The following is a 26,195-nucleotide window of genomic DNA, read 5'->3' as shown; positions in this document are numbered from 1 at the left end:
TAGACACGTTTTAGTGGGCCCCAAAGCGGGCCACTGGGGCTCGGTGCAGACGGATCCCCTCGGAGAAATAGCGTATTAAAGGAAAGGCAAGTCAGCTTCGACTCTTGTGTCCATTCCAACCAGTTAGCAGTAACTAGAGAGCTGTCTGCAAAGGATCCCGAGGCAGAGTCCAGCTCCGTGGAGAAAGGTGCTGCGATCAATTAGCAATGTCTGCCACACACCACGGAAGAGGGCCCACGGGCACGCTTGCCACACATGTGCAGTCTTTCCAGAGAGCCGTGGGCATCGCTGCTCCTACCGTCCAGGCCCCATGGTACAGCTCTCACATCATCACTACTCTGCTGTGGGGCAAGGCTCCCAGATGCCTGGAGCGGGGAGAGATACAGTTCCCTGCCCACAGCCCTACCTACGTGTCCTCCCGAGCCCTGGGTTTATCTCTGCTTGCTGAAGAGGCTCTTGAAGGCGTTGTTGTAGTTCTTGTTAAACGCTGTGTAAATCAGGGGGTTAAAGAAGGAGTTGGAGTAGCCAAGCCACAAGAATATGCTTTTCCAGATCGGGGGCAGGCTGCAGGCACAGAGGGGGCTGATGAGCTCCGCCAGGAAGAAGGGGATCCAGCACAGTACAAACACGCCGATGAGAATGCCCACCATCACGGCGGCCCGCTTCTCCTTCTGCTCCCGCCACGAGTCCCCGCTCATCTGAAAGGCCACCACCGGGCGCCGCGCCGTGAACACCATCTCCGCCTCGTGAGGGGCCTCCTTCACCTTGGAACAAAGGAAACGTGCGGTAAACACACGAAACCTAACGCTGGATGATAAAGCGGCATGGGGCTGCTCCCGCGTGGCCAACACCTCTCCGGCAGCCTTGTTCAAGATGGGCTTACACCATAATCCAAACAAAATGTTCCTGAAACTGTAGGTTAAAATAAGCCCCGAAGGAGGTGAGGAGGAAGGCCTGGGTGGCTCAGTCGGTTAAGCATCTGCCTTCAGCTCAGATCATGATCTCAACGTCCTGGGATGGAATCCCACATCGGGCTCCCTGCTCCAGGGAGAGCCTGCTTCTTCCTCTCCCTTTCCCTCTGCCTGCCACTCTGCCTACTTGTGCTCTCTATCTCTCTGTCAAATAAATAAATAAAATCTTAATTTAAAAAAAAAAAAAAAAGCCCTGAAGCTTCTTCCTGGAGTGAGAGTGGTGGTGCCCACATTGTTGGATAATAAGATACAAAAAGGGAGAGAGGCAGATAAGAGCAGGAGCCTCAGTGTCAGACTCTGGCTGGAGTTCCAGCGCCAGTGTCCAAACCTGCTACTCCATCTGTGAAACTGGGTGACAAAGTCCTCTCCCCCCATCATAAGGCCACCGTGGAGGTGAACTGGGAATGTGCTGGATGCCCAGAGCAACCCCTGGCACATGCCCCCATTGGATACTCATGGAGTGGGCTGGGGGCTGGGACTAGGACCCCAAAGTGAAGAGATCCCAGCCCAGCCATGAAGTTCAAAGCTGGAGAGGCAGCCTATAAACACCAATACTACAAGAAATTATACAATGATGTGCTAAATGGATTCCGTTTAGATTCTGCAGTCTGTACTGCCTAGCTTTAAAACGACAACTGTAAATGCCTTTGCGGTAATAACTCCCATTGAAGGAGCCTGCGGCACATGGTCCGCCCTGTCACCCCCATCCTTTGGTCCACTCCTGTTCACCTCTCAGGTCCACCAGCCCTCTCAGAGTGGCCTCTCTGATGCTATGAACTCAAACACATCTCCCAGTTTGGTACCCCTTTCCCCTCTTCTGTAGAGATCTGTGCAATTCTGGCTATTACACCTGCTCCCCAACCCTGGGCCAAGCTGAACCAGGGCTGGGACTGTGTCTTCCTTGTACACGCACCTGCCCGGCAGCAGCATCTGGTGCCTGGCCTGAGCTCAAGAAGCAGTTGCTGAATGAGCCAGAGATCATGACAACACAACAGTCCGCACCTGCGTTTCCCTCCTCCCCGGGTGCTGCCAGCCGTGGCCACAGATGCTGGTGGCGCAGGGAGCCAAGAGGCTCCCAGACTGGCATGCACACAACTGGGAGCAGCTGGCAGGACAGCCCCACGACCGTGGAGAGCCACACGGGACCGCAGCACACACACCTGCATCTCTCACTGGGTCAGGACGGCCATAGCCAAAAGGCAGAGGAGCCCCCAGGTGGCCTGACCCCAGCACCACCTTCGAATTCAGTGTCTTCTGCTTTTCCCCCCACAGCCCCCAGCTCCTCCAGTTGGAAAGTCACTACATCAGCCTAAAAACAGATCACAGTCATGTGGACAAAGTAGAGTTCTCTCCTTTGCCAGCGCAACACCTGGTCTCCTCCCGCCTGCCCCTTGGAAGTCAACAATGACAAGGCAAGGGAAGCCAGCAAGGGAACAGACAGCATTTACCTCTCCCCACCCTGCACCCCCACAGAGGCCAGCCAGAGCCCCTCTGATGGGCCATTCCAAGGTTTGCCGGACCCCCATGGGCAGGTGTGAGACCCACGTCCTCATCCCCCTTATGAAGAGACTGTGCTGACCTAATCCCTCATAGTGGACCATCCTCAAGTCATCAAACAAGTCTCAGCCACAAAAAGGTGCCATCCTGAAACCACCTCATGAATACTGGGCAATATCGCGGGGAGGGAGCAATGTTATCAGCGCAGGAGCAGAAGTGGAAGGTGGCGAGTTTGTTTTCCTCCCTACGGGCTCAGAAATGGGCAATTTTCCAACAGACCTAAATGGCTTCCCAGGCACATGAGTCCCTTCCCAGGGTAAGGGAAATTCCAAATCCTCATTATGCTATTGAGGCAAAGAAATGGAGTGACTTCGGTTCCAAAGGGCTCCTGAGAGAAGAGGAAACAGAAAAGGCAAGTTCACTGAATAAGTCGGTTTAAAGGACCTGGCCTCCAGCACTGAGACGTTAGCAGAACCCAGCTCTGCTCCTCCACGGCATCTGTTTGCTAGAGCCTGCTACACCCCATGCAGAGGGAGATGCCCAAAGAGTGTGCAATCTTTCTAGAAACGGCTTCGAAGAGACTGAGTCAACCTGGGATGATGATTCCAGCTTGCAAGGAGACTGACTAGCTTGACTTTTGTCATCTGAAATGTGATATCCAATAGAAAGCCAAAGGAGGCTAAAAACAGCCTGGAGAAGTTATCATAAAACAGACACTATGCTAAAGGTTTGGAAGGGATGACTTGAATTCATTCTTGCATCCAACTTTTGAGGTATTACTATCTCCATTTTAGAGTTGAGAAAACACTCTGGGTAGCTAAATACCTTGTCCAAGATCACCCAGTTGCTAATGGTAAGAGCTGAAGTCAAATGGGAGTATTTTGAACTGGAGACCACACTCTCAAACCCTACCTGTTCTGCACCTTTAGTAAAGGTGATTGATCTGGATGGGTTCCAAAAGAATCTATTTTTTTCTTTTATTTTTTTAAAAGATTCTATTTATTTGTTTGAGAGACAGAGAGAGCACGAGTGGGATGAGGGGCAGAGGGAGAAGCAGACTCCTCGCTGAGCAAGAAGTCCAATGCGGGGCTCAATCCCAAGACCCCAAGATCATGACCCTGAAGGCAGATGCTTAACCAACTGAGCCACCCAGGTGCCACAATAGAATCTACTTTAAGAATATATATGCTTTGGGGCGCCTGGGTGGCTCAGTGGGTTGATGCCTCTGCCTTCGGCTCAGGTCATGATCCCAGGGTCCTGGGATCGAGCGACACATCGGGCTCTCTGCTCAGCCAGGAGCCTGCTTCCCCCTCTCTCTCTGCCTGCCTCTCTGCCTATTTGTGATCTCTCTTTCTGTGTCAAATAAATAAACAAAATCTTTTTTTAGAAAAGAATATATATGCTTGAAAGAAGACATCCAGGTGGCCAACAGACACATGAAAAAGTGCTCAACATCGCTCGGCATCAGGGACATACAAATCAAAACCACAGTGAGATACCACCTCACACCAGTCAGAACAGCTAAAATTAACAAGTCACGATAGATGTTGGCAAGGATGTGGAGAAAGGGGAACCCTCCTACACTGTTGGTGGGAATGCAAGCTGGTGTAGCCACTTTGAAAAACAGCATTGAGGTTCCTCAAAAAGTTGAAAATAGAGCTATACTACGACCCATCAATTGCACTACTGAGTATTTACCATAAAGATACAAATGTAGGGATGCGAAGGGGCAAGTGCACCTGAATGTTTATAGCAACAATGTCCACAAAGCCAAACTATGGAAAGAACCTAGACGTCCATCAACAGATGAATGGATCAAGAAGATGTGGTATATATATACAATGGAATACTATGCAACCATCAAAAGAAATGAAATCTTGCCATTTGCAATGATATGGATGGAACTAGAAGGTATTATGCTGAGCGAAATAAGTAAATCAGAGAAAGACAATTATCATATGATCTCTCTGATATGAGGAATTTGAGAGGCAGGACAGGGGTGCTGAGGGGTACAGAAGGGAAAAATGAAACAAGATGAGATCGAGAGGGAGACAGACCATAAGAGACTCTTAATCTCACAAAACAAACTGAGGGTTGCTGATGGGTGGAGTGTTATGGACATTGGGGAGGATATATGCTATAGTGAGTGCTGTGAAATGTGTTAAGCCTGATGATTCACAGACCTATACTCCTGGGGCAAATAGTACATTATATGTTAATAAAAATAATTTTATTTTTTTTAAATATTTTATTTATTTATTTGACAGACAGAGATCACAAGTAGGCAGAGAAGCAGGCAGAGAGAGAGGAGGAAGCAGGCTCCCTGCAGAGCAGAGAGCCCGATGTGGGACTCGATCCCAGGACCCTGGGATCATGACCTGAGCTGAAGGCAGAGGTTTTAACCCACTGAGCCACCCAGGCACCCAATAAAAATGATTTTAAAAAAGAATATATATGCTTGAGATTTCTTCAGTATGGACCTGTATGGCTTCCTGGTGATTTCTAGGGTCTCTGGCCACCAGCTCTGGGGCCATCCCTGAACTTCTCCATCTCTCCTTGTAGGTCTTCTCTCCCCTCACCTCTTCACCCCGACCTCCCTCTTCACGTCTATCTAAACATAAAGCCTGACCATTCAGGCTTTAAGGGGCCTCTGACCTCCAGTTAGAAACCTCCCTTAATCTGCAGGGAAGAGTACGGGCTGTTGGAGGCACACAACCAGTAGGACCTGGCCCTTTTGGGTCCTGCTATTAACGGAAAAGGGCTCTGAATACACAGAAGTTTGGAGACACCAAATGCCATGGCCAAGGCTACACAAGACGGGAAAAGCAGAACGAAGGTGCCTGCCTGCTCCATCTGGTTCTGGAGCTGTATGGCCTCTCTCTGCCAATACTGAGACGGGGACCTCAAAGATGAGTGTACCTTTACATTTCATAGAAACTGAGGCTTTTTCATATGAAATTAATTAAGGACCAAATCTGCCAGACACTATATGCTTAGACACTTATTAACCACCTACTTTGTGTATGGGGACTCCGTAGTAGAATTTTCCATCAAGTCCCAGTTTGAAATATTCTGTTCCACTATTCCCACCAGGACTCTGAGGCCAGGGAAAAGATTCTGAATTGTTCAGAATGCTGTGTCACCACCAACAGGCCAGGACGGCAGGGACGATGAGTGTCCTGTCCCCTGAAGAGTCCCTAGCACTTAGTATCACATATGGTATACAGTAAAATCAGTAAAAATCTATTGAATTGGGTGATATTTGGGAGAGATGATTCTTTTGCAGGTCTCTTGTGTTTGTGCACATTTTGCTAGCAAAGACCCAGGGTTAGACTGGCTTATTGAGGATGTTTGTAAAGCAAACAACCGTGGAAGACAGAGATAGTGTCTCCCCGTGGAAAAGCAGACAGCTTGGCTTGCGGCCCTGTATAAAAGATTCAGGTTTCTAGAGAACAGAAGGCAGGTTTATTTATGGTCCTACACTGGGCAATATAGATTTGAGATCTCTCCTCTAGAAGTTTCTCTGCCATGATTTTGGACTTCAGTATTCTACTGAGAAGCTCAACCTTCTCCAAGAACTAAACAGATTTGAGAAGTAGATCACTGCAAGGTCACTGGTGAAGACACACGTTTCCCGTGCCATACTTGCCTACCCCCACCACCTGTCTCCTCTCCCCCTCCACTCTTCCCCAACAATCCAATCAGAGAGAAAAGAGAAATGGAAGTAGAGGTAAAGAGACAGAATGAACATAACGATGTAAGGGGAACAGCAAGAGAGAAGTTTATAGAGACGAGAAGGCCAGAAGCATTTCTGAAGGTGTAGAGGAAACACTCCTCGACACATCCAAGTACTTCTGGAAACTTGCAGGCTCTTAGGGGCCAATCTTAAAAGAATCAAACCATAAACCAGATTTTTTTATTACCACGGATACAATTTGATTCATAAAATGTACTTTCCTAAAGTTAAAATAAGCTTGCAGTCTGGCATGAGAATGTGTTTGAGCCCACAGTTCTTTTAATAGATGGAATCAGAACGAGGGTGGTGATTTTCCACCATTCTTCCCGTACCCAAGCTCTGACAAGCCCACAGGCCCACCAGTAGCTTAGTCTTCGGGGTGGTCCAAATGACAACTAAACATTGGACAAGTGACAAAAACATATGGGCTCTGTACAGATTTCAGGTCACTCAAGGCGTATGTGCTATATGCTTACAACACAAAAAGTTATTTATGCTAATACACAGAGTTAGCTTAGCTAGGCAAGTATTTATAATGCAACATTATCTAACACTCAGATCCAAGTTGTCACAAACCCTACAGTTCAGTATTACACATCTATTTTGTTCTTTACTGTGTGCAAAGTGCTTTCCCATTATACTGTTCAGTCTCTCAGGACCATTCATTGTATTCTGGACAAACTTCTAGCAGAGTAACTATAAGACTTTATTGAATTTTTAATTCTATAGTTGTGGTCTACTAAAATTAATCCCTGGAGAACAGAGACCTTGCTCACTCAAATTCTTTGAAACTTCAGAGGCTGCTACATTGCCTGATCTGCAGGTCAGTAACAGTCAATCAAGTAATTCTGAGCACCATCTGTGTGTCTTATGGCAGTGGCTTTAAAATCTGTCCACAAGTTCACTGATACTTTTCCAAAGGTGGAGCCTAATTCCCCTTCCCTTGGGTGTGGGCTGCAGTTGGTGACTCACTTCTAGTGAATAGACTATAGGGAAAGAGATCTCATGTAACTTCTGAGACCAGTTTGTAAAAGGCATTTGCAGTTTCCTCCTTGCTGTGCTCTCCAGGAAAAAGGGAAGTCAGCCGCCATGTTGTGACAACACCCAAGCAGCCCTGGGGAGGCCTCCTGCTAACAGCCATGTGAGTCAGCCATCTTGGAAGCAGTCTCCAGCTCCAGTCAAGCCTTCAAATGACCACAGCCCCACCCGACATTTTGGCTACAACCACATGAGACCTGGGGCCCAGAAGGGCAAAGCCATTCCCATGTCTGACCCACCGGAAACTGTGGGTTAATACGTGTTTGTTGTTTTACACCACTAAGCTTTGGGCTAGTTTGTTACACAAGCGAGAAGTAACTCCCCAATTAGGATGGTGAGTAATAGTAGTAATAAGAATAAAAACATAATTCATTATTTATAACTTACAAGAGGAATTGTAAAGAATAATAACGAAGATGCTGCAGCAGCTTGCATTCTTGGTTTGCTATTTTCGATACCCCGTATACACCATTAACTCATTTACTCATCACAAGAATATTATAAGCAGGTGGCCATACTTCCATTTTACCTATGGGGAAATGCAGGCTTAAATTAAGTCTCTTGGCTACAGTGCTAATAAGTGGCACAAAAAGAACTGATATCCAGGTCTCCTTGCTTCCAAATCCCCTGCTCTTAACCACTAGGCACACTGTCTACCACCACATGTTTACTGAGTGAGTGAGTGAGTGAATGAAGGGTGTCGGCGTAATCACATTCATGAGCCCCAGGTGTCTCTGCCTCTGTGGGCCCCTGCCTCCATTAAGAAATATTAAAAATTATATTTTATGACCATATTATTATGAAGACTACTATAACTGAGGCTGGCTACATTATTATATATTCATTGCTCTTACATTCATTCTTCCCCTAATTTTAAAAGAAATTAAAATCAAACCATTTCCATGGGCCCCTAAAAGTACTGTGGCTACTGTGCCTAATGAATAATTAGGCCCTGCTCATGAACATGTGCACAGCAATCAAACAATTGAAAAAAAAAAGTTTTGAGGTCACATTTTAAAAGCCAAAGACATAATCTCCATTGATTTTGCTTTTTTCTTCTTCTCAATAGTAGAGGGCACAGGCCAGTGGAAAATAATCATGACCCGTGGGGGTCGTTTGGCAGGGTTGGGGGAGCCCAAAACACACTCTATATGTGGTGCTCATTCTAGAAATCTGAAGAAAAGGAGGGCAGGGTGGGCATGAACCCTGCCTCCTGAGTGCCTCCATGCTCAGCTGTGGTCAGTTCTCCTGGGAGCATAGTTTTGAGACCCTGCTCCCATGATGCCCCACCTTGACTGGGATATGGCTGCCTCCTTCCTGTGAAGGTGAGGTTTCTGCGGGCGATGGAACGATGCTCAGCAGTTAAGTCCCTGGAGGCAGACAGCATGGAGGAATGACAAAGTTAAGAACAGTGACCTCAGCTTCTCCACTCGATAACTCTGTGGTCGTAGCTGAACTGACTTTGTGGTGACTTAGGTTCATCAACTAGAAGATGAGGGCTGGTGGTAAAAACAGTATTCACCAAATTATCCACACGCTTCCCTGGATGTCCAGGGCTGGCCAAGGCTGAGGACAGAACTGACATGTGTCTACTTTAGGGGAAGGCAGCTAAAAGCTACTATATTTCCATCCATCCCTTCCCCTCGCGCAGCAACCTGGAAGCCAGTCATTCCAGACCACAGAGCGAGGTAATGGCAAGGGGTCCAGACCTATGAGTTGCTGCCAGGCAGAGAGCTCTGTGGGAGGGGACCCACCTTGAACTCTTGAGAGTGAGATAAGCTGTCCATTTGGGGGTTATGTGTGGCTGAACATGTCTTAGCTTATCTGGACTGATCGAGATGATAAGGCCAACACAGCTGGGTCATGGAGATGAAATGAGAAGTTGGAGGCAGAGCGTCCAACACAGTGTCTGGATGACAGGACTCACTTAGTAAACGTTGGAAAGTTCTACTTTCCAAAACTGCATTTTGCCCCCAGAGAATTAAATCACTGCCCAGGAATGTGGCTCATCCCTTCCTGATTGTATCTCAGTGTTGGGACCTGGCCACAGAATGGCGAAAAAAATGAAGGATGTACACAGCCCTATTACCAGAGCCTTCAGACTCCATAAGTGTTTCTGTCCCCCCACAGAAAGCAGTACAGACACATTGCAGCACCTAAATTCAACTCATTTTCCCTAGAGTGTGGGAAATGGCAGCGGGGAGAGGGGAAGGTAGAGAGTTAGTATTACGGGTATATTATTCTAAGTTTCCATTCAGGTGTCTTGTATCCAGAAAGCTTGTAGATGCTGACTGAGCAGCATCCCCAGGCATCTGAGTGAGGGCTGCCCAAAGCCTAAGGAAGCAGGATGCTCTCCGATATCATCCCATCTACAATCTCAACATCACGTGACTCGAGAGTCCCAGCCATAGCTTAGATGGATACTGTGTTTTAGAGAAGAGAACTTGCAGTCCAAAGCAGGGGAAGGGCTTGCCCTGGGTCCACTGCCAGCAAATGGAAAATCAAAGCACTGGCCCTGCCTCCCAGAGCTCTTTCTCTCCACCCATGGCCACCCCAGATTGGCCAGGTTCCTGTTAACTCCCTTCATGGTATCTATCACCTGCCTGAATGGGCGCTTTCAAAAATGAATGCCAAACTCAGGTTTGGCAAGCCTTTCTGGCAACCATTCCACCATGATTTCTCTAGGTGCACATTGGATTGATGTAGCTATTCAAAGTCAGCCTACCTCTGCAATCAGACAGAAAAGCTATAATCATCCCAGGCATTTCCAAGGGACCTTTCAAAGAACATCATTAATTCTGAATAAAGCTCTCCCCTACCAACACTTTCTAATTATAGCCTTGACATTCCTATTTTATGCTACAAAATCCCTCTGCCATTTAATGAAGAGGAAAAAGTCTGCTTTTTAAAACACATATGTTTGAGTAGCCTACGTATCTGAGTTAACTTTCCAAAATTAAAACAAAACTAACAACAGAAAACTTACTGTCCCTTACCCCCGGCCCCCTCCCACCAGCAGTCCTTCCTTGAGCCATGCATAGTGATCTCCCCCTCCTCCTTCTTTTTCATGCTTTTGCTTCCCTTCTTGAAGTTTCAGTTATCTGTCATCAACCAAGGTCCGGAAGTAGACGATTCTCCTGAGTCCTCCAGGTAAGTGGTAGCCTAACATGACGTCACAATGCCTACGCCATCACCCCGCTTCATCTCATCACGTGGGCATTTTATCATCTCACAGCATCACCAGAGGAAAGGTGAGTACAGTAAAATATTTTGAGAGAGATCACATTCACATAGTTTTTATTATATTATTATAATTGTCCTTTTTTATCATTAGGAATGTTGTTAACCTCTGTGTCTAATTTATAAATTAAACTCTATCTTAGGTAAGTATGTATAGGAAAAAAACCAGTATCTATGATTCAGCACTCTCTGCAGTTTTAGGCATCTCCTGGGGGTCTTGGAAGGTATGCCTGTGGACAAAGGGCAACTACTCTACTGTATTTGGGAAGGGACAAAAAAAAAAAAATCCTCTTATTATTCTCCAGGACTCGGAGCCTGACCACCACCCCCCCCCCCAAAAAAAGGAAAGTTTGGGGCTTCTAGGTTGAGGAGGCCAAAAGACAGAAAGTTCCAGTTCTAAAGGCAATCAGAGAAGTTCTGCCAAATGCGTGTTCCTCTGACTCATTCATTTCCAGGATTATGATCTGGACCAGTGCGGGCCTCTGGGCAACACCCCGTTGATGCCTACTCCAGCCAGCTCTGCCCCTTCACCCGCGCCCCGGGGTGCCAGGCAGTGTGCTGGTTCCTCCCACACTCCATCTCGTGTGATCCTTCCTCACCAAGAACCCTCTGAAGCAGGAATGAACTTGTTTAAAGATGTGGAAAAGAGGCCCGCAGAGATGAAGCAACTAGCCCCCATGTCCCAGGCTGGGATTTGAATCGACGGTTCTCTCTCCTTCCAAAGTCGCTAGAGGAAAGCACTGAGGTTGGGGTACTAAGAGGAAAGTGATACTTGGGCTAGATTTTACACTCACTTCCTCTCTGGCAGGGAGCTGGCAGACAGAGTTCGAGATCCGTTTCTAGCTTGCAGAGGATGGACCAGGGCACAGCGGAGAAGGAAACCCCGGGAATGTGGAACTCTGCAGGACACACTCCCAGCGCGCCGCAGTCTCGCTCTGTCTCCTCGGCACCAGGAAGTGGCCGGCTGCAGGAGTCATAGGGACACAGCCACCCCTGGAGAAAGCACCAAGGGTGCGGCTCATGGGTCGTGCCCTCAACACTACCGGCAATGCTGCCCCTGCAAGCCTCCTTGGGCCGCGTGCACCCGCGTGCGCCCGCGGCCCCCGCGAGGCCCTGTGCACGCTTGGTGAAACCCCTTCACCCGCGCGCCGGGTCCGCAAGCCCCCCGCCGCGTGCGCGCCCCTCAGTGCGCGCTCCGGGAGAGCGCAGGTGCGCTGGTGAGGCGCCCCTCAGTGCGCGCTCCGGGAGAGCGCAGGTGCGCTGGTGAGGCGCCCCTCAGTGCGCGCTCCGGGAGAGCAGATGACAAATTCCCCTTGCGCTCCCGGTGCGCGCCCGGAGGGTGCCATCTTCCGCCGCCAGCTCTCGCGGGGGCCAAGCCCTGACCTCCCCCCTCGACCACCTGTTAGGCGGCCCGCTCCTCACCTGCACAGGGGCGGGCAGCGGCAGCACGGCCCGGCGGCGGCGGCCGAAACGAAACTTGGCCGCCTTGTAGATCTTCCAGTACACGAACAGCACCACGCCGAGCGGCAGGTAGAAGGCGCCGCAGGTGGAGAAGACGGCGTAGGAGGGCTCCTGGCTCACCTGGCAGCGCTGGCGCCGCGCATCGTACGCCTCACCCCAGCCGAAGAGCAGCGGCGCTAGGGCGATGAGCGCCGAGAGCGCCCAGGTGAGCGCGATCATGAGCGCCGAGGCGCGGCGGCGGGTGCGCAGCGTGTACTGCAGGTGGCGCGTGATGGTCCAGTAGCGGTCCAGGGCGATGGCCGCCACGTTCCAGATGCTGGCGGTGCAACACAGCACGTCGAAGGAGATCCACACGTGGCACAGGCTCCGGCCCAACCGCCAGCGTCGCCCGGCGGATAACTCGCTTACCAGGCTCAGGGGCATCACCAGCGCCGCCACGAGTACGTCTGACACGGCCGTCGAGGCCACCAAATTGTGCGGCACACGATGGAAGGCGCGGACGCGCAGAATGGTGACCAGAACCAGCAGGTTCCACAGGAAAGTGGCCGCGATCAGCAGCACCAGCAGCGTCACCACCAGCACCGTGAAGACGGAGAAAGGCGGCTCGCGGCCCGGCAGGGCGGAATAGCCCGCGGTCGTCAACCCGACGACCCCGCTGGGGCTCGGGCCCATGCTGCAGGCTTCGGAGCACAGGGGAAGGGCGACGCCGGTGGCGGTCGAGAGGTTACTGGCTTCCATGGCGCGCGGCGCGGGATCCCGGCTTCCCGACAGGGGACACAAGCGCTCCTCCCGGGGCTCGCCTGGACCCGGCAGGTGCGGGCGTGGAAGGGGTCGCTGCGTGCCCCGGGAGGACGGTGGGCAGGTGTCCAGGTCACCCTACCCTGTCCCTCCTTGGTTCACAGCCCCCTTTTGGCTCGGAGCCCTCGTGGACTTCCTTTCCAGTGGAGGGAAAAAGACTGGGACCCCTTGGGAGTCCAGCTGGGCTCGGCGCGCCGGGCCCTCCCACCTCTCCGCCCCGTCCCCGGGGCAACGGGCTGTCACAGGGCTGGGAATCTGGGAGCGCCGCCGAGTGTCCGCGCGCAGGGGCGGGCTTGGAGAGGTGCTCCGACCCACAGCGGGCGGCCGCAGGGGCCGGGCTGCACCGGAGAGGGCGGGTGCTGAACACCAGGCAAGCCATCATGCCGCCGCCGCCGCGCGGGGCTCCCCACCTCCGCCCTGCGGAGAGAACCCTAACTGCGGCTGTCTCGGGAGAAGGTTCAGGATCGCTCAGCCTTTCTGTAGCCGCCACCTTCGCGGACCTTTGGGATCCTCCTGGTGGCACGGTTTAACATCGAGAAACAGAGGCGCCCCCCAACCCCTCTCCCAGACGGAGGAGTTCTGGTCTCATGGAATCACGATCCCACGCATACCTGAAAGAGGAGGTTCGGGTAGTGAGGTACACAAAGGGAGAGACCCTAACGCCGCCTCCATCCTTCACTTCTAGCTGTCAGGGGCTTCACGGTGCCTTGAGAAGTTCTCTCTGGCTCTGGGCAGGAAGAGCGCTGCCTCTAGGCAGTGTGGCAGAGGTCCCTGAGAGGTAGCTTTTAGAACCCATCACCGCCATCCCTAACCCTGCCCCACCACATCCCCATCTGTCCTTCCCACCCCGCCCCCTTGTGTTTGCTAACGTCTCTGACTATGTTACATATCTTCCAGGTCTTCAGATCAAGGTTAAGGCTGGGAATTATTTTTTGTTGACCCTCAGGCAAAGGCAGAAACAGATTGGAAGGGACAAAATCCCCCTAACCTTCTACTGCTCTCCCCCATTTTCAGCCTCAGACTTTTTTTTTTTTTAAGATTTTATTTACTTGACAGGTAAGAGAGTCAGTGAGAGAGGAGAAGGAACACAAGCAGGGGGAGTGCCAGAGGGAAAAAGCAGGCTTCCTGCTGGGCAGGGAGCCCAATGCAGGGCCAGAGTCCCAGGACCCAAGGGGAAGGCAGACACCTAATGACTGAGCCACCCAGGCACCCCTCAGTCTCACACTTTTAAAAAATAGTTCAGTCAAAATGAATTCAACCCGAGGCTGCATTACTTCTGTTCCTGGGCATAGGTTAGAAACACCAACACAGAGCCCAAAGCATCCCTTTTATTTTCACTGCAGCAGACCGGAAGTCCTCCACTGGCTTCTTATGACATCCCAGGAACAGCCATAGAGGGGGCACTGCACCCTGAGAGTCCGCTCCCAGAGAGATGCATTCTAGAAAGGCCCCTGAGGCTGTAGCAGATGGAAGTGTTTTCTTCCCTGGAGCAGTCCCATACCTGGCCGCTGGGGCAGTGTTTGGAGATCTGGACCCAGCAGGAAGGAGACCCCACAAATGTCCTTCTCCTCTGCTCTCCCTTCTTTATCCGCTTAATAAATAGGTACTTTCTGCTTTCTGCATACTCTGTGCGCTGGTCCTTGCGTACACACGCACACTTGATAGCAGACTCGTGGGGCAGAGGAAGCAACCTGCAAGGAAGTAAAAAGCACTTAACAGGCCTAAGTGTCCACCCCAGAAATGGGCTGTTCGGGATCACAAAGATGGGGATGTTGTGGTCAGCGAAGGCTTCCTGTTTCCTGAAATGCAGGGAGGAAGTGGGCCAGATGGAGGGTTGCACTTGGTAGGAGCATGAAAGGCTGGGGTCAAGGAGACAGACCTGCAGTGTAAAGGCCAAGGAGCAGGGTTTTTGCATTTGGTCTTGGAAAAAGTGGGATGTTGGATGGTTTTTGAGAAAACTCACATGATGAGAACAGTCCTTGAACAGAAAATGGGGACCAGCCTTTGAAATAGTTTCACAATAATGTGCTCCCCATTTTATTGGGCAACACTGTAACAAGAACGAAGAACACAAAAAATGTGACAGAACTCCTGTTGCCCCAGTCAGGTACCTAGCTCACTATTGTTCTCGTCCCTTTGCTCCCAGCCACATGCATTTTTTTAAGCCTAAAATCAGTTTTTTTTTTTCTTTTTGCAGATTTTGCTTAACATGTTCTGTGTTGCTCTATAGTCTCTTCATAGTTGCATATTTTATAATGTGCCATTTAGTACTTGAGAGACTTTGGGCAACTTAGACTCTGTTTCCTCATTTCAGAAATGAGGCTAATTACATCTGCCAGGAGATGATCACAGAACCGTGTAGTTAGAGGAAGCCCGTGGCAGAGGGTTGAGGAAGTGTTCCTTATCCGGGTGACCATTTGCTACTATTTAACTTTGAGTTTAAACCTTCCATTTAGTTCTCTTGCGATCTTTGATGTAGATCCTGTTTGTTCAATTGCAGTGACTCCAACATTGGTAGCAAGAAAATTCTTGCACATATTTTATTTCCCTTGATCTTACCCACACCATTTTAGGCCTCATTCCCATTCACAGATGGAGAACAGAGAGGTCTGTGGCCCTGCCTTGTGCCTCACAGCTGGGACTCAGCTCTTCTGACTCTTTCCCCACCCGCTAGCCCATGTGTCATTGGAGCCAAGCTGCCCTCTCTGCACTGGACTGGGGTCCAGTCCGATTGTTTTCCTTTAATCGTTTTCTAGAAATTACTTTATATAAAAAGTCTGTTTGTCATGTTAGAAAATTATGTTGTCTCTGGGGCACCTGGGTGGCTTAGTCAGTTATGGGTCCAACTCTTGATTTCGGCTCAGGTCCTGAACTCAGGGTCCTGAGACTGAGCCTCATGCTCCAATTAAGCTCATTGAGCTCATTTGAATTCTATCCTGGGCGTGGAGCCTGCTTAAGAGTCTCTTCCTCCCCCCACCCCCACCCCCTAGTGCATTCTCGTGAGCACTCTTTGTCTAAGAAAGAAAAGAAAAGAAAAGAAAAGAAAAGAAAGAAAGAGAGAGAGAGAGAGAGGAAGGAAGGAAGGATGGACTCTATTGTCTCAATTACAGGTCGGCTTGGGGTTCTCCACCCGCGTCTCAGTTTCCCTCTCTGCACTCCAGCCACCCCAGCCTCAGCTTTCTGGAAAGGGACAAGCACATTCCATTCTCTGGGCTTTGGTGGGTTGTTGTTCCTTCTCTCTGGGATGCTCTTCCCTCAGGAGAGGCTCATTGGCTGACTCCATTCTGGTTTTCCTGCTCCAGTGTCACCGTCTCCAGCCCACCCCCCTGCCCACCATCAGTTGACAATCTTTCCCTCTCTCTAAAGGTATTCTCTCTGCTTAAAACCAAAGTGACAAGGTAACTGCGAAATATGTTGGAGGAACGTAAAGCTTAAACAATATACAGGAACACACTTTCTAGTTTTTGTTTTTTATTTTTTATTTTATTTTATTTTTTTTGGAGAGAGAGCATGAGAAGGGGGAGGGTCAGAAGGAGAAGCAGAACCTCCCACCCCCAGACACCCCACTCCTACTGATCAGGGAGCCCTGATGTGGGACTCGACCCCGGGATTCCCAGGATCATGACCTGAGCCAAAGGCAGTCACTTAACCAACTGAGTGACCCAGGGGCTCAGCAACATACTTTCTGATGGAGGAAATAAACAAAAGGAAAAAGAAATGAGCAACAAAGCATCTATGAATCAAAATATTGGTTTCAACAGGAAAGAGGCTTATTATTAAAAAAAGAAGATTCTAAATATCCTAATTTTACCTTTTGAATAAAGATGTACAAAATAAACCAAATGTCTTCAGATCTTGCATTGTTAATAGCAGAAGTTTTTTTTTGTAATGAACAAATCTAAATTTATCAGAAAGCTGAATTAATTATAAGCTGTTCTGTCTCCCACTGTTCTGCTTTGTCTTCACAACACTTTGCCACGTGACATCATGTTGTTGAATTTCATTCCTCTTTGTTACCTACCTTCCCCACTAACATCTAAGCTCCTCCTAAGGAGAGAACCTCCTCACTGCTGTTTCTTATATCTAATTCTGTGTACGCAGAAGGGGATTGAAGACATTTGAACGGATGTGTTGAAGGAACGAAGGAAGAATTGTTGGGAGAGGTGGTCTGTGTGTCCCAAGTACCCGGGCACGTTCCTGTAGGGCACACCAAGGATCCAGGGCCCTGACTGGTCACACGCAGGCCACTTGGCAGAGTTGTGTTTGCAGCAGGTGGCCTTAAGGGATGAGGCGACCTCTCCCCCGGGGCACAAGGCAAGCTTCCCTCTGCTCCCTGTAGAAGGCAGATGAGCCCCCAAGGCCAGCGCTCTGCTCCTGTAACACAGTAGTCCATCCCCCACCCTGGTCAGGTGCGGGTGTCCATCACAGGCCCTCCTGTAACCTCCATGGGACTTGGGAAATGTGGAGACCGAGCACAAATGTCCCTGGAGCAAATGCTACAGCTCTTGCCTGGAGCGATAACCGTCCTATGTCTCTGACCTGAGGTCTCTTGTCTTCCAAGAGCATCTGCAAACAGTTAGCAAGTCACTTGTTGCTTCTAAGGACCAAGTACCACCAGAGCCCTGCCCACTCAGTACCTTTGTTTGCTGAGTTTTAAATTACAATGAGCAGAATTCTTTTGCCCCTTTGGGACTTCTCTTTGATGCATTTTTCTCCCAAATTTAATAACTGAGCTGAAACAAAGGAACAGTATGATTGTTCTTTTTACATATTTCCGAATTGTGCCTTAGAGAGATTTAATGGATTTATTGTTCTCTTGGTCCAGGCTTTGGAGAAACAAGAGAGATTGACAACCCTGTCCAAATCAATTTTTTATCGTTAGAAGAAAAATGTTTAATTGGTGTATTATGATATGTTTTGTTTCAATTTACATTTCTTCAATGGCTGAAAATCCTGCATTTTTCCACATGGTGATTTATTATCTATCTATGTAGAGCTGTTCATCCCATTTTAACTACTTAACACAGGAATCTGGGTACTGAACTTACGAATATCGATCAACTGCAATGGAATTAGGGAGGAATTTTCATCAGTGTTGTTGTCACATGCTGTTTCCTCTGTCATTCCTCTCTTTGCATTTATTCTATTACATTTTGTTGAATAAGGGTTTCTTTTATATAGTAAGACACATTGATCCTTTCTCCATCAGTGTCTTTAATTTACTCTGTAATCATAAGTTGCTTTCCTGCCCTCTACTTCTGCTATTAAAATTTATGAACAGATTTAGAAATGTTACTCTCTGATTCCTCTGGAGTCGCGTGGGACCCTGCAGGCGACGGGTTCTGGGTCATCTCATGCCCATACTGTGTGTCATCCTGTCCAAGGGAGTCCAGCCCCGGTTCTTGAGAGCAAGACATGGCATTGGTACAGAGGCAGATAGGCCACCAGAGAAGAGAATCTGGTCACCGGAATGCAAGAAACATGTGCCAACAGCTAAGTAGAAGTACAAGCAAAGGTTTCTGGTCTCGCTGGAGGAGAGAAATCACCTCTGAAGAGGAAGGGCAGAGAAGGTCTCTTGAAGGAGGTGGAATCTGACCTGGACATTAAGAGCCAGGATGATTTTTATCGACCGTGGTGGGGGAAGAGGAGGAGGGAATGCTGGGCAGGAGGAAATGGTGAGCCAAGGCTTAGCGGCACAAGGAGAGCAACAAGAATCCAGACACACCAGCAGAAAATGGTCAGGAAGTGCCCACATGGACTAAATGAGAGTTTCTTTCAGTTTGGGCTTGTCCGTTTTTGTTTTTAATGAAAACGCAGGGAGAACATTTCTATCTTCTTTAGTCAGCTGATGCTCCTATCTCTCTTTACTACTTTCATGCCTCTCCCATGATTTTGTTCCTGGGTTGTTGTGCTGTTATTAAAAAGCATTCATTCTTTGATATTATTGCCCTTGTGTTCTTCCAGATGATTTTTTAATATCATCGCATCAGGCTTTTTTCCTATTTGTTCATTAAGTCTCAGACAAGCATCCCTTGAGAAGCTGTTCTGATCCCTACCTCTGCTGCACCCCCAGCCTCCTCCGGTGCCCTTGCTCCCGCTGGCCCTGGAAGCCAGTCCTAGGACAGAGACACGTTTCTGTCTCTCTACCAGATGACAAGGTCCCTGAGGATATGGTGGGGCTTCTCCCTGCTCTTCCTCTGGGTGTTACTCAGGACCTGGAGTGGCTCCTAAAGCTGCCTGGAGGGAGAGAGAGAGGGAGGGAGGGAAGAAAAGAGAGAGGAAGGAAAGAAGGAAGGAAGGAAGGGAGGGAGGGAGGGAGGGAGGATGGATGGAAGGAAGGGCCAGTTCACTGGAGATGGAGAACAGTTGAGGGTGTTTAAGTATATCAGGGAAAATATCTTATCATAGAAGGTGAGGAGAAGGGATGCCTGAGTGGCTCAGTCAGTTAAAAAGCACCTGCCTTGGGCTCAGGTCATGATCCCAGGGTCCTGGAATCGAGTCCATATCAGGCTCCCTGCTCAGCGGGGAGCCTGCTTCTCCCTCTGCCTGCAGCTCCCCCTGCTTTTGCATGCACATGTCTTTCTTCTCTCTTCTCTCTGTCTCTAACAAATAAATAAAATCTTAATAAAAAAAAAGTGAGGAGAAGAGATCTGCTAAGCACAAAGCTAGGTAGAAGTGAAGAAACGGGGCGGGGGGGGGGGACAAAAGGAAGTAAAAGAATTTCCAAATGTCTGAAAGAAGAAAAGCAAACCAGTTTGTAGCCATGGAAGAAGGCAGGGCAGGGTCTAGAAAAATTCCCACGTCACAGCTCCAACTTGGTCTGATTTTTTAGTTCTCGAACTTCAGTGTGCGTCTGGAGAGCTTTCTGAATCACAGATTGCTCGGACACCAAACCCCTCACCGCGGGGTTAGGTCTGAGCTGGCGGTCAAGTTTGCATTTATAATCAGATGAAGCTGATGTTGACGCTGCTGACGGAGGGACCACACTTGGAGAACTGCTGATCCAAAGTAGGTTCTCTATGCACTTGCCATGTGCTCTGTACAACTCATTAACCCTCACTGAACACCAAGCATTTTCTATACATTAACACATTCAGTGCTGACAACAATCCTAGGTGATACTTTCCTTACCTCCAGTTCACACATGAAAGGAAACAGCAAGACAAAGTAAGTTTCGGACCAAAATCATGTCGCTCGTTAAGCTCTAAAGTCTGTCTGACAATAAGCAATGTTAAATGCTATAAAGAAGTCAGGCTGGGGGCGCCTGGGTGGCTCAGTGGGTGAAGCCTCTGCCTTCAGCTCAGCTCATGATCCCAGGGTCCTGGGATCGAGTCCCGCATCGGGCTCTCTGCTCAGCGGGGAGCCTGCTTCCCTACCCCCTCTATCTGTCTCTCTGCCTGCTTGTGATCTCTCTGTCAAATACATAAATAAAATCTTAAAAAAAAGAAAAAAAGAAGTCAGGCTGGGTCTGTCAACTGTGGGATCGTGGACAAGCTACTTACTTCTATGCCTCAGTGTCTTAATAAGCGGGGATTAGAGTAGCACACATCCCAGAGGATTGTTGGATTCAATGAGTTAATTCAAAAGAACTATCATTATAATTATGATCCAAAATGTACATGATTCTTAAGGATCTATTTTCCCAGCTAGAACACAAATTCCATGAGGACAAGAAATTTATTCTGTTGGCTGCTGGGACCCCAGAACAAAACCTGACACAACCTGACCCACAACAAATACATCTTGTCTTGTTGCCTTTTGTCAGAGAGCCTTTTTTTTTTTTTATAGATTTTTTTTTTTTTATTTGACAGACAGAGATCACATGTAGGCAGAGAGGCAGGCAGAGAGAGAGAGAGAGAAGAGGAAGCAGGCTCTCCACCGAGCAGAGAGCCGGATGCGGGGCTCGATCCCAGGACCCCGAGACCACGACCCGAGCCGAAGGCAGAGGCCCCAACCCACTGAGCCACCCAGGTGCCCCCAGAGAGCCTTTTCGTTTAAAATCAACATCATTCGTATTTGGAGATCCGGCTTTTGTTATGTTTGCATATCAACATCTAAATGCATTTACTACCTGAGTCTAAGTCAGAGTTGCCCAACCTAAGCACTATTGACATTTTGGGCTAGATAGTTCTTTACTGCATATCGGGTGGTGAGGGCAGGGGACAGGGGAGGAGGGTAGCTGTTATTCCAGGATGTTTAGCGGCATCATTGTTCTCTACCCACTGGATGCCAGTAGCAATTCCCCAACTGTGACAATCAAAAACATCTCCAGACATTGCCTGACATCCCCTGTAGTTGAGAACCACTGACTTAGGCCAATCAGATGGCTCTCTCTAGCTGGCATCTCCCGTCTAGAATGTTCTGCTTGACCACAGGTATTCTGAGTCCATCTGGGTACCCTTCCTGTGGTTTCCCAGAGAAAGGTCTTCAACATGGGCATGGTTTCCCACGTGATAACCTAGACTCAGGAATCACACCGAGGAAACCACTGGGTGCTGGGTATAGCTGTTGGGAATCACCATTTGCAAGGGTTAGCCACCTCCCTCCATGTGAGGGCCCTGGAGCGTTTCTCCCTGCCTCTGGAGCTCCGGCTTCAATCCCTCAGTCTTCACACCCCATAGTCCATATCTGGGGTCTCCAGCCCCCCAGAATGGCTCCTCTTATCCAGAATAAATGTTCCTCCGCAGGCTTGGCATGAGTCCCTCCCTCGCCAAGGCAAATACCAGCTGAAACCCCAGAAGAGGTACGTTCCCTGAACTCAGAGTGATTCAGTCTGCAACAACACCTGATGTGAAGCATTGAGAAGAAAGGAGGAAGTGAAGACAGGTGCTGCATGCCCCCGGCTACAGTCCCGGCGCCATTTTTGCTCCTGTCACAGATGGTTAAGTTCTCAAGCAAGCATGCCCCTGCATACACACACACACACACACACACACACATCCTTAGGAACAAACAAAAATATTTTAAGGACATTATAGTGTCAGTCCATACCTGGAGGAATTTCTTTCCCCTAAGGGGACAAGATCAGCAGAGAAGAATTCTACATAGAAGGAAAACACTCTCCTTGTGCTTCCGGAACATTTTGTTCCAGAAAGGATGGCCCCTTTGCCTTAACATAAACAAAATACTCAAAAGAACTGCCTGCCAACAAAAGGGAAATTCAGGCCTCCACCCCCAGAAACACCAAAAAGGTGCCTGCAAAACTTTGTAACAGCCGCCTCTCCCCCTCACGCCCGCTGCTTGTCTTATCGAGGTTTGTCAAGCCCGGTCCATCCAGAGTGGGAAATAGATCTAGGAACTTAGCCTTTGTACAGTAACATCAGCCACAGTGTCCTCTGCCTTTAGAAAACAATTGTTAACCACATCTTTTCATTTATGTCTTATGTCAAAATGTAATACCTTTTTTTTTTAAAAAGATTTATTTATTTATTTGACAGAGATAGATCACAAGTAGGCAGAGAGGCAGGCAGAGAAGAGAGAGAGGAGGAAGCAGACTCCCTGCTGAGCAGAGAGCCCAATGTGGGGCTCCATCCCAGGTCCCTGAGATCATGACCTGAGCTGAAGGCCGAGGCTTAACCCACTGAGACACCCAGGCGCCCTGTAATACTTTTTTAAATGCACGTTCCTCTTCTCTGCTATAAACGCCTGTCCTTGGTCCTCAGTCTTCCCCCTTGTGTTCTCGTCACTGCCTGGAGATAGTGGTCTTTCCCACCTCCCACCCAGGGAGAAACTGGCCTGGTTTCTGGGTTGGGCCCTCAGCCTCCCCACTACTGTAGCTTTGCTTTTGAATGAAAATGGATGAAAATAATTTCTCCAGATAAGCAACAGGCGTACCTCCAACCCACTATCAAAGTAATGCCAATAATCAGATGGTGAGGAGGCCACGGATTGCACGGAGCACTGGGTGTTGTACGCAAACAATAAATCATGGGATGCTACATCAGAAACTAATGACGTACTGTATGGTGGCTCACATAACACAATAAAAATAAATAAAATAAAGTAAAAAGCATTTAACACTAAAAAAGAAAATAACAATCAGATGGTGACGGGGAAGAGAAAACATGTTCCAGGAAACATCGAGGCATAATTGGCATTTGTTTTTCCGTTGTGTGGGTGTCTGCTAATTTGTTTGCAGGAATGTGGGGAGAGACAGGGCCTTAGAGTAATTGCTCCTCCCACTACTCTTGGAGTCTTAATTAGCAGATGGGCTGCTTTCCTTCCCCCCAGCTGCTTTATCTCCCAGGACCAGAGGTAGGGGCTTCTGGTTTTTGTTCCATGCATTCAAACCTCAACCCTTAAAAATCCCACCTCTTGCTAAAGCAAAGGCCTCAAGCAAAGACCCTTGGTCTGGGGCTGGAAGTTCTCCAGAGTCAATGATGAGAATAAAGACCACCCAGGACTCCCCATTCAGCTCTCACCTCAGCGTGGTTCTATGCAGGCAGGCAGCTGGATACTCTGCCCAGCTCAACAGTCTTGGGGCTCCTGGGTCTGTTGCCAGTGCAGTCTTATGCCTTCTGGCTCATCTTGCCACGTGTTGAGCCCTTCATTAGAAGAAGGGATGGAAGCAGAATAAGGCGAGGGAGCAGAGGCCCACATGACAGAGAGGGGTAAGCAGTTCACAGGAAGGCAAAATTGAGAAGCACGGTTATCACGAGATACAGAATCACCTTCATTCCTCCCATAGGCTCATTTACATACCAAACCCTGCGCCATCCCAAGGACAAGGTGATTGACTGGTTGGTTGGTTGGCTGGTTGATTTTAAGGACAAGGTGATTTAGCCTCAGATCCTGTAACTGAACCATCAGTTCTAGAATGACTAATAGTTGCAATATTAAAGTCCCCAGGAGCAAGAGAAAGGTACTTAGAACACACAATGAATCCAAGAACTCTGAGGCTCCGAAAGGCGAATTAGGAAATTGCATGAAGTATACAGGAGAAAAATAGATCAAGAGAAGATGACACTTGGTGAGTTTAATATATGGATTTATATGATGAATACAGACAGCCATAAGGAAATACCCTTAATTCGTTGCTTGTTGGTGGATTTTATTTTTTATTTTTTTAAAAGGGGTGCCTGGGTGGCTCAGCCAGCCTTCCGCTTAGGTCATGATCTCAGGGTCCTGGGATCGAGTCCCGCATGGGGCTCTCTTCTCCGCAGGGAGCCTGCTTCCCCCTCTCTCTCCGCCTGCCTCTCTGCCTACTTGCGATCTCTCTCTCTCAAATAAATAAATAAAATCTTTAAAAAAAAGATTTTGCTCATTTATTTATTTGAGAGAGAGAGAGAGGGTATGTGTGTCCCAGCAGGGGAAGAGCAGAGGGATAGAGAGAGTCCAGAAGACTCCATGCTGAGTGTAAGGACCTCTTTTATATTTTTATATTTTAGCAAGAGGCTTTCATTGAGGTTAAACAAAAACCTTGTTGTTTAACCCCTAAACTGTCCCTGCTCCCCTTCCCCCAGGGGATTCACTTAAAAACAAATCCCGGAAACCAGCTCCAGGTAACAAAGCCCAGATACAAGGGTGGGTCAGGCCAGGTGGAGACATCAATCAGTGGGAGGTTGCGTACTGTCTCCCTGGTTACCAAGGAGTATGGGCCCCGCCCTTTGGGAGCCTTTTGGGCGCCAATCCCAACCAAGGTGATAGGCTGGGTCAAGTGTCTACTAGGGTAAATTGTAACTCAATTCGTCACCTAGCATCACTGTGGAGTTTCCTGTGTGTGTTACAATCTCATTGGTCACCTGTGCGTGGCCCAGGCCCGACCGCATGGCCTTTGACCTTAAAAGCTAGACTGTGAAACAGAGAAGGGTCACCCTCTCTTGTAAGAGGTGAGGCCCTGAACGTTCGGTTAGATTCTTGATGCTTGGCGTGAAATAAATCTTTGCTTGACCTTCGCTTTATATCAGTCTCACTCCTTTAATCACGGACCCATTATTGGGGCATAACACTGAGCATAGAGCCAGACTTGGGGCTCCATCCCATGACCCCGAGAGCATGACCTGAGCTGAAACCAACAGTTAGACGCTCAACGCACTGAGCCACACAGGCACCCCTTGTTGGTGAATTTAAGCTGTGAAGTTTGAAAAGCATGAATTATTTGGAAAAAGTACAGATTCTAAGAAAAATCCCTCACTCCCTGTTCTGCCTCACACTCCTGCATGAAGATCCCAATTCTGCCCATGATCCTTGAGGGCAGAGTTATGACTTCAGGAAGCCCTAGACTTTCTGGGGGGCCAGTGGCTGGTTCTGAGATGACTTCAGATCCCTGCTGCGGGAGAGGTCCCTGTTATTCCTATGTTCCTGGTGTGATGGGGGCGGGGTGGGGAAGGGGGAGGTAGGAGGGAATTGGCGGGTGTGGCAGGAGGGGGAGAAATTGCCTCAAGGAACTTCAGGAATGGGAAGCAGGGAATAATGCTTTGAAGTCACTGAGATCCCACTGACTGGGTTCCTCTCAGCCCCCTTGCTTTCTCCCCTCTACCTTGCTCTCATTTGGATCTTTCTCTTCACTGGAATGTGATTTCCTGTGGGTGGGAGGATCGTCATTGTCACGCCTCCTCCGTGGACCTTCTTTGATATTTATAATTTCTGGTTCCAACACATTTCAGGCACGCTTCTATCTCTTGAAGTCTGAACTTTTTCTCTGGCCTTTTCAGAGAGTCTGGTGTCTGGATACTCTTAAACTTTTTAGGCAAACTTGACTTTTACCTTGAAAAAGACAGTTTACCCAATGGTTCATTTTACTTGTACAAAATTTTCCTCCCCGTCTCTGCGGGTCACAGAGAAAGCAGAGGCTTTCAAGGTCTGCTTTCTTTGTTTAGCACCCACTTTTCCTGCAGCCTGTCCACGCACTTCTTGAACAATGACATGACCTGAGGCTCTGTTTGCCGACTGAGTGAAGAACCAGCTGGGATCTCTGGAGTCTGAAGTTGTGGGCGCAGGTGTCAGCTCAGCGGTGGCCAGCAGAGCGTCCTCTACTCAGGTCAGGACACATTGCTGCCCTGCACAGCAGTCCTCCTGCACCCCCAATAAGGGAGTGACCATCTCATCACCGTCTGTTCCAAACTGCCCTGGGCAAGTTCGCATGGCGGCCTCCTTCCCCCTTCCTCTCTCCCTCCATTCTCCCCCTTTCTTCCCTCACTTCCTCTCCAAGCTATCAGAGTTGACACCCAGGTCCCCTTCTCGGCCTGAAGGACTTGTTCCTTCCCCTGGGGCTGCTGCCACAGATGCTCCTCCACACCCAGCTCCTTCTGGATTTGCCTTCGTTAAGGGAGTCCCTCGCCCAAAGTCGTAGCCCCTTCTGGAAGCAGCCTGCAGGCACGGTCCTCACAGTCTCTGGAGTCCTGGCCCCCGCTGCCCAACTTGAGACTGAGGAGAGTCTTCACAGCTTCTGAACCTCATGATGGGCTTAGCTAATGGACGAGGATGTTAGCGGAAATCAGGGTTCAGCTGCTCCC

General features: G+C 49.0%; 1 protein-coding gene across 1 annotated transcript; it reads right to left on the bottom strand.

Moving 5' to 3' along the window:
* Positions 1 to 336: 336 nt before the first annotated feature.
* Positions 337 to 12,708, bottom strand: LOC116857059 (5-hydroxytryptamine receptor 5B). The gene is made up of 2 exons (XM_032840889.1): positions 11,905 to 12,708; positions 337 to 764 (listed from the first exon to the last, which is right to left on the bottom strand). Exons 1-2 carry the CDS (start codon positions 12,679 to 12,681, stop codon positions 432 to 434), a joined length of 1,110 nt encoding a protein of 369 aa, XP_032696780.1. The 5' UTR covers positions 12,682 to 12,708; the 3' UTR covers positions 337 to 431.
* Between the last annotated feature and the right edge of the window lie 13,487 nt (positions 12,709 to 26,195).

The sequence above is a fragment of the Lontra canadensis genome, unplaced genomic scaffold, assembly GCF_010015895.1.
Source record: "Lontra canadensis isolate GAN:19392208 unplaced genomic scaffold, GSC_riverotter_1.0 scaffold117, whole genome shotgun sequence".
NCBI lineage: Eukaryota > Metazoa > Chordata > Mammalia > Carnivora > Mustelidae > Lontra > Lontra canadensis.
The sequence above is the reverse complement of the archived record's forward strand: the minus strand, read 5'-3'. Positions and strand labels throughout refer to the sequence as shown.

What these genes read in the sequence shown, in the direction of transcription:
- LOC116857059 (XM_032840889.1), bottom strand. Translation starts at nt 12,681, where the DNA reads ATGGAAGCCAGTAACCTCTCGACCGCCACCGGCGTCGCCCTTCCCCTG. An exon ending in CGCTGCCCGCCCCTGTGCAG is followed by an intron (nt 765 to 11,904) that starts GTGAGGAGCGGG and finishes CTTTGTTCCAAG; the next exon opens with GTGAAGGAGGCCCCTCACGA.